This window comes from Ictidomys tridecemlineatus, chromosome 6 (genome assembly GCF_052094955.1).
Source record: "Ictidomys tridecemlineatus isolate mIctTri1 chromosome 6, mIctTri1.hap1, whole genome shotgun sequence".
NCBI classification, from domain to species: Eukaryota; Metazoa; Chordata; class Mammalia; order Rodentia; family Sciuridae; genus Ictidomys; species Ictidomys tridecemlineatus.
The window spans coordinates 97419526-97427772 of record NC_135482.1 but is presented as its reverse complement, the minus strand read 5'-3'; the positions used below and the strand labels follow the sequence as shown (position 1 = coordinate 97427772).

Here is an 8247-nt window from a genome sequence, read left to right as displayed (position 1 = left end):
AAATAAAATTCTCTTCTATATTCAATCTCCTCTCCTCTCCTTTCCTCTTCTCTCTCTCTCTCTCTCTCTCTCTCTCTCTCTCTCTCTCTCTCTCTCTCTCTCTCTCTCTCTCTTTCTCTTTCAGATAGAACTAGGAGACTCCCCCCCCCTCTCTCTCTCCTTTCGTCCAGAGACAGTATAAATATCACACAGAAATAAATATGTGATTGGAGGAGGTGGTCCAGTTATAACTGATTGATTTTTAAAAATAAATAAATAAATGTAAAGCTTGCAGCCTGCCAAATCTTCCTATGCATTTTCTTTTTTTTTTTTTTAAGAGAGAAGAGAGAGAGAGAGAGAGAATTTTTAATATTTATTTTAGTTCTCAGCAGACACAACATCTTTGTTTGTATGTGGTGCTGAGGATCGAACCCAGGCCGCACGCATGCCAGGCGAGCACGCTACCGCTTGAGCCACATCCCCAGCCCTTCCTATGCATTTTCTAAGCTTTCAGGCATTATGTTGTTGGATTGACAGAGTAAAAGGAAAGAGATATGGATTTCTAAATTGGAATTGAGGGGAAAAGGCTTTTCTCTGCAGTGTCTGTACTCTTTTTCAGGAGTACAGACACTGCAGAGAAAACTCTGCTAATGGTGCAGAGTTCCATGGAGAAGTGAACCCCTAGAACTTGCCAGCATCTGTTACCCAGTGAAGGAAAGCTGTGAGCCTCCTGACTGCCTCTGAGAACACTCCCACCACTCACAAATCGAAGGGCTCATGTCTGCACCCCCAGATTAACATACCAGTACTTTTAACTGTATTTCTCAATGCCCCAAATTCTCCATCAAAAAATAATAATTGGATTTACTTTTAAAATTGTTGGAAAACTAAATCATAAGTATATGTAAATTGTTGCGAATGGTGTCCTATAGAGTTGGACACTGTATCAGTGCTTGCTATTGTTATCTGGAGGAAGCCACCAGCCACTTCTAGATATCAACCTCTATGTGTATGCTGGGCAAAACAGTCTATTTTCCTGCTAATGGTGCAGGGCCATTGAGAAAATAAAATTTGTCTGTAAATTGTCAGTAACTACTTGGAAAGAATATCTGTTTTAAAGTCAGTTAATCCTCTTCAAATAAAATTCCCCTCTATATTCAATCTGAACCACTGTGCTAGGAACGTGGGCTCCCTGAAACATCTGTCTTATTTTCAAGAGACTGTTGATATGTAAATAGCTCATCATCTTCAGGAAGGAAATATTAATTATTTGTATATTATCTTTCTCCCATTTGCCATCCCTAGAATAGCACCTTGGCACATAGGAGGTTTTCACTAAATATTTACTAAATTCAATATAATTTCTAATCCTTCATTTTTCATAAGAAGTAGCCAAGATACATTTAATTTTCATATTTTCTCCTTAAAATAAAGGCATTATTTAAATAAAAGGCAGTGGAAATCACTTAAATAAAAAAGGCAGTGGAAATCACTTAAATAAAAATAAAATTTCTGGTACTTAAAGGTCTTTTTATAATGGGAAAACCTTGGAAGAACATGTCCTCATTTTTTGGTTTTGTTTTTCGTTTGTTTTATTTACCTTTGACCTGGAGTTTAATGGTGGAAGTATCAACAAAAGGAATTTTCTCTAGTTTTCTGCTGATGCCCCAAAACCATATAAGTTTTCTCCTGTGTTTGGTTATCACAACTGGCAGCTGGCCGATAAATATAATAACCTGGAATAAAGGAGAAACAATAGCGATTTTCAGTGGTAAAGACTGTTTGTCTTAAAGAATCTTCAAAGTATTGTCACAGAGCTATGTTTAGAGAAAGGATAGGAAGCATTTACAATTCTCCTTAGAAAAAGTACAGTGAAACAAAAGGCAAACATCCTCCAGCTGATGTTATCCAGCTAGTATATGATGCTGTATTTACAAGTTAGAATTTTATCTACACTGCAGTTATCTACGCTCCTAAACGTCTCCTCAGTAGCAACCCTGCTTCCACACAGATGGCAATGTGGAAGAGTTTTCCCTGCAGGTTGCTTTTTGTCCAGGATACCAAAGCTTCTTAAAGATGTTAGCACGGAGATAACCAATTTTATATCCTAGTTCACCAGTGATTAATTGGGTCTCGGATTCATCTCATGGAGGTTTTTGTTGTTGTTGTTGTTGTTGAAAAGAAAAAATATCTGTTCTACAAATGTAAACAGGCTTTGTCACGAGGTATTAATAAAGTGTACTAAATATATTTTTTAAACACATTGAAATAATTAGTAGAATAATAATAGGTGTACCTAGAATCTGAGAAAATCTCTTAATAAAATGAGCCTTGTACAAAAGTCATATACCATTTAAGTAAGATTTTTCTGCTTTTTGTACCTTTTGGAAACCACAAGAATCTCTCTGCAGAGGAAGTAACTCCCGAATTTTAAGACTGCTCCTGAGACAACCTGCTAAACCCTTGTGCTTGGTTCACAATCTTCTTGGATCCCCCAAATAAAATCTGCCCATCATCCTTCTTGAACTTCCTGCTATTCCAGGGCTCCTGACCTGTTTCCTGTTGATAAGTTCTAAGTACTGGTTCAATATCCTCAGGAAAAGGAATAGCTCATTGTGTACCCTAGGGAACTCAGCTCTACCAGGAAAGGCTGTGTTCTTGTTTGACTTTTCCTGCAATTTCTTCAGAATTACATACTCACAATCTAGAAGGAAAAACATCTTATGCTGAAAAACCAATTAAGATGAGGTCCCAATCTGACTATCAACTGAAAGTTGTTCTCTGCAAATCATATTTTCAAATTCATCTGTGATTACGTGCTACTCTTTAAAAAAAATTTAAGTGTGTGGAGAAAACTTTGTGCCATAATGTTTTTATTCTGAAATGTTCATTCATAATGCAATCAATATTGTGTTTTTTTTTTATTAGACCAGGGGATTGAGGGTAAAGATGAAGAATAGTTCAGGGAAAGAAAGTATGTCAAAAGAATTCTCTCTTTCCTCCTCACTATCTACAAAGACCTCTCCTTTAGGTCCAATATTAGTAGTGAAGACACTGGTCACCTTTCACTCTTCAGGCAGCTAGACTCTTCAAAAGAACGGCAGTTAAAGAGACATTATCATTCATCCCTGAGCACAGAATGCCAGGAATCGATACTTAAATGAGTATTATATCCCTACTTTATAATTTAGTCCATAAATTTATTTGACTTTCTCATTTTAACTGGATTTTCTTTGCAGCAGTAGGGTTTAAATAATGGTTGCTTAACAACACACCTAATTATCATTTCTTTTTTTAAATTTTTTTTTGGGGTAGTTGTAGATGGACACAATATCTGTATTTTATTTCTATATCTTTATATGGTGCTGAGAATTGAACTCAGGGCCTCACACATGCTAGAGAAATGCTCTACCACTAAGCTACAACCCTAGCCCCTCATTTCTTATTCTATGCATATTATATTAGCCACTTTCATTGAATATTGCATTCATCATATAAAATATTTGATAATATCCTCAAAATAGTTATCTCTAATTTTTGTTTATGAATACAGTTCACCAAAGAAAGTTGTTTATGCATGTTTGTGCTCTCTTATGCTTAAAAATGAATCACTAGATCTTTTAAAATATTTTATAAGTTTTCTTTCCATTTTATATTACAATTTAGGTTGTGAAATTAATTTCGCAGTTACCTTATTTTAACAAACAGTACCATCATGAGGAACTTACAAATATTTCTGCTTTAAACTTAATGAAATCAGCTCCATGAAGTAAAATGATTGGCCCATAAGATAATTCAGAATAATAAGTCTAAAACTCTCATTTTCTAACCACAAATGCAGTTCTCTCTGTATGACACAGGATATCAACACAAAATTCGTGCAGCACTGAAGACATTTCCTAGCTAGCTAACCAGAAGAAAATTAAAAGAAGAGTCCTCAAGGAAGAATCTGCAAGTAGTACAGATAAAGTAACAATCTTACCAAATTCAGTCTTACAAAAAGGAACACTGCAAGAGTTTTTTCATCACATGATTGCTAACTGAATGTAATTTCCTCATGAAATACATGTTTACTGAAAATAAAAGCAAAGCACCCCGGTTTTCACTGTTGAAAAATGAAGATTTATAATCTTTCGTGGATGATCCTTTCTAATATTAAACCCCTAAAACTGATGAATCTATAACCAATAAAGTCAGTAGTCATGACAGTTTTATTCACAGAGATCCCTGTTATGGTTGTGCATAACAGCCATCTTGAGAAAGACCTTATCTAGTCTAAAATTCAGCTCTGTAGTTTGTCAGTCTCTTTCACTTTCCATGACCTGACTGGAAATCATGTGGTCTATTGCAAAAGCAGTTTACTCACCAGTCATGTGTTGATGTCATAATTTTGCTTCAATATCTCATTTTAGGAAGATATTAAAACCTTCTCCTTGAAGATAATATGTATTTCAAAGGCTTGGATTTTTCCACAAATAATCACATAAGCAATTCACAGAGTCCTCACAAACTCTCAGTAAGGCACAATCAAAACAACGATTATTATCATACTCTAAAAAGAATTCTCATGCTTAATTTTACCCCAAATCACAAATCCATTCTAAAATCACACACACTTAACATTATTTATATTTATTATTATTAACTCTTCGGTACCTGAATGGTATAAAAATGGATCAAATGGGAGAAAATAAGAACTAATACCAAATTATTTCTGGTGCACATAAGAGAGGTTTTTCTTTTTTTCTCTTACTGATCTTCAATCTCTCTGAAGAGGGTATCAAGGGGAGTGATTCTATGTAAAGCGGATTTGAGGAATTTCTTAGGAAAAAGAAACAACTATTGGAGTATTAGTGGGTATGCAGAGGTATGTTTATAAGAAGTTAAGATTCTCATAAAAGAAGTTGTTTCAGCTGTTTCGGATGCAGTCTTTATTGATAGACTGGAAAAGGAAAAGTGTAAACTGAAGAGGAACAAAGAAAATTAGTCATGCACTTAGAAGCACAGGATGGGAAGGTCTGTTAATTTCCCCTGGACCACCTGCCTCTGGAGCAAAGGATGTGACTTCCATTTAATTCCTCTCTTTTAGTGAGTGTGTCCCTTCTCTACATATGAGGAAGACATGGAAATAGGGAGATGTGTTGGATGTTGAGAAGGAAGAAAACCAGAAGGTTATTTCTAAGTCAAGAAAGTGGATAAAAACTGTAAGGTTTTCTGAGACTGGTTGGTGGTCCACAGATAAAGACTTCTTGTGACTGGTAAATATGTGCATGACCCCCAAATTCAGAAATGCTAGTGATCCCAAACAAGAAAAATGGGAATCCTGATTGTACCAGTTGGAGAGTTTGCCTTTCCTGATTATTTTCCATTGCCCAGTGTCTCAAATATGCCTTGCATTGGCCTCCCTTGTCTCAGTTCTTTTGTTGGTAGCTGAAGCAGAACCGTCAGTCCCCTTCATCTGCTGGTTCAAGGGGACGAGTGAAGATTTTCGGGCTCCACTCTTGCTGCCATCCTCTGACATGCACATCGTCTTAGCTCTCTACAGTCCTTTGAGAAAGCCTTTCCATTGAGGATGGTCACACAGTCCCTACTTCTTAGGCTGCTAACATCTATTATAATCTCAAACCTTAAAAAAAAAAAAAAAGAAAGAAAGAGTTAATTAGTTTATTTTTCAAGTAAAATATTAAGTATCCATAAAGTCCCTAAAAGTCTTCTTCTGATGATAAAATTATAGAATATACACCCAGAATGAGTTCACTGAGAAGATGGGGTCACCTATTTCTTTATTTTCAGCCCATCAGTTTGATTCTTGTTCTTCAATGCAGCAGGAAACCCAGAACAACAAAAACTGTTTCTAATTTGAATTTATCATATGATTCTACTGCTACTTAAAAACATATTTACTGTCTCTTTAATCCATTTACTTAACTGTAAAATACAAATGATTATATTAATCAATTCTGTCTCCTGAGAGAATAAATGCTTTAGAGAAGCTTTAGCGAAGAAAAGCAGATATAGCTTTAAGTGTAATATATTTTGGTATAAGGGTTGCATTTTCCTAATCAAATACTTTCATGCATTCTTCTTTTTAAATGTTTCTCATCATAAATAAAGCTGGTGTTTATAATGGCCTGTTTATATTGTCAGCAAATCTACTCTAAGTGAGCATATTTTTTAAAAATTTGCTCCCTATTTCACTATACTAAGAAAGAAGGAAAGAGAGAGAGAGAAAAAGAGAAAGAGATAGAGAGGGAGGGAGGGAGGGAGAGAGAGAGAAAGAGGAGAGAGAGAGAGAGAGAGAGAGAGAGAGAGAGAGAGAGAGAGAGAGAGAGAAGGAAAGGAAGGAGGGAGGAAGGAAAGGAAAGGAAAAGAAATCTGAGGTTTTGTCCTTTTTTCTAGGTATGACAAGTTGTGGCCTTATACACCCACTTTTACAACCTGGATTCCTGGACTTCAGTATACACAGACATAAAAGATTTTCTATTTCTTTCTCTCACATTCTAATTATCTAATTCACAGTTACTCCTAGATACCCAGTGTTGAAAACAGCTCAGGAATTGTCCCCTAATATTTTACTAGCACTACAGATCTGTCTCCCTGTTTTATAAGCCATTCAAAAGCAAGCAAGCCTATTCTACACATCTTTGGACATCTTGTGAACACAGCATCCAGTAGAAAACAAATGTTTGATTGATGTTTGTTGAACCAAACTGCTAACTCCATCACTCTTTCTGTTAGATGCCTTCCCTGTAACATGTTCTGAAATCTTACAGTTCAAAGGAGTAAGGTGCTCCATCCATCCACAGCCAGGCTTTGCCACTGCTGTTGCGGGAGAGCCCTATCCAATAAGAGTAGAAAAACTCAGAGTAGCTTTGAGGCATGGCAAACTCCTGTGAAAGACATACAAGAAAATCTTTAGCTTTAAAGAAGTTGTAATTTATTTTCAAATAAGTGTGGGGGCAGCTAACACTGTTCATGGGAAATCAACAAAGAATTCCTAACTCACATAGATGAGGGTGTGATTAGGAGATAAAAGTATCTGTCATGAGATCCATTAGAAATTCATCCAGGTTAAAGAACTTATTTTGCTTTAGTTGAAGTATGCAATTTTATATATTGATATTTTGAAACCAAGCATTTTATCAGTCAATATTTATACATAATCCATTGTTTTTAAGACACAAAATGAAACATCAAGAGTGATATAACATAGTGGGAAGAAGATTTACAAAGAGATATGGAATGACTATGGGAAATGGAAAATTTTAAAAGGAAAAGTTCAGGAATGGAAAAGAAACCTTTATAAACACCTAGGAAAAAAATAACTGGGTATGAGAAAATAAGTGTGAATATACTTCAATGCACAAAGAAGTGAAAAATGGACTTGGAAGGATGACCTATATCTCAAACTATAGGGGACAAAGAAATTTTAAATTTTACACACACACACACACACACACACACACACACACACAGTCATGTGTATGTATGTCCATATTTCTAATATGTATATTGAAATTTCAAAAAGTTATTTACTTCCTTTCATCTACTCTCACTCTATATTCATATATATATTTATATATTTAACATGGGAATTATATATATAATTATTATGATTATATATAGTATAATTATTATGACCATCCATTTATGTCTTTCCTTTCCAACATATTATGAACTCTTTAGGGATAAATACTTAGTTTTAGCAATTGTTCTATCCTCAGTGCCTCAGATAATTAGTGGCACATGCTGATTCAACAAGAGATCATAGGAAATATCAGGGAAACTATTGCAAAGTGATGGTCACACAGTAGTCATGTGAAAAGAACCGTATTTGAACATATTTTCTCCAAATTAAATGGTATCACTTTAAAACTTCTGAAAATAAATCATGTATAAGAAATTTAAACATATACAAATTTATAAAGTGTATAAAATAAAATAACTTTATAACTTTTATAGCAAAATTTCCTACCATTCCATATAGTACAGTTTATTTATATAACTGAGTCTTCAGTATGGTCTGTAAGTAAAGCAAACAAATATAATAAGAAAATGTTTTTTCCAGGACATATTATGTTAGTAAAAGAAATTGGGCCGGGTGCAGAGGCACACACCTATAATCTTAGAGGTTCAGGAGGCTGAGGCAGGAGGATCACAAGTTCAAAGTCTCAGCAACTTAGTGAGGCCCTAGGCAACTTAGGGATACCCTGTCTCAAAAAAATAAAAAGGGCTGGGGGTGTGGCTTAGGGGTTAAGCGCCTCTGGG

At 35.2% G+C, this 8247-nt stretch overlaps 1 protein-coding gene across 3 annotated transcripts in view; it reads right to left on the bottom strand.

Moving 5' to 3' along the window:
* Clec1a (C-type lectin domain family 1 member A) overlaps nucleotides 1–8247 on the bottom strand; it is a 31682-nt gene that overhangs the window by 5668 nt on the left and 17767 nt on the right. For 2 of the 3 annotated variants that reach the window (XM_078015255.1, XM_005341806.5), the window contains exons 5-6: nucleotides 6751–6869; nucleotides 1580–5605 (exon numbers count right to left, since the gene is read on the bottom strand). In XM_078015255.1, coding sequence (XP_077871381.1) covers nucleotides 5446–5605; nucleotides 6751–6869 — 279 coding nt within the window. In that variant the 3' untranslated portion in view covers nucleotides 1580–5445. The remainder of the gene's footprint in view (nucleotides 1–1579; nucleotides 5606–6750; nucleotides 6870–8247) is intronic. The other variant, XM_078015256.1, reaches the window with a different exon arrangement.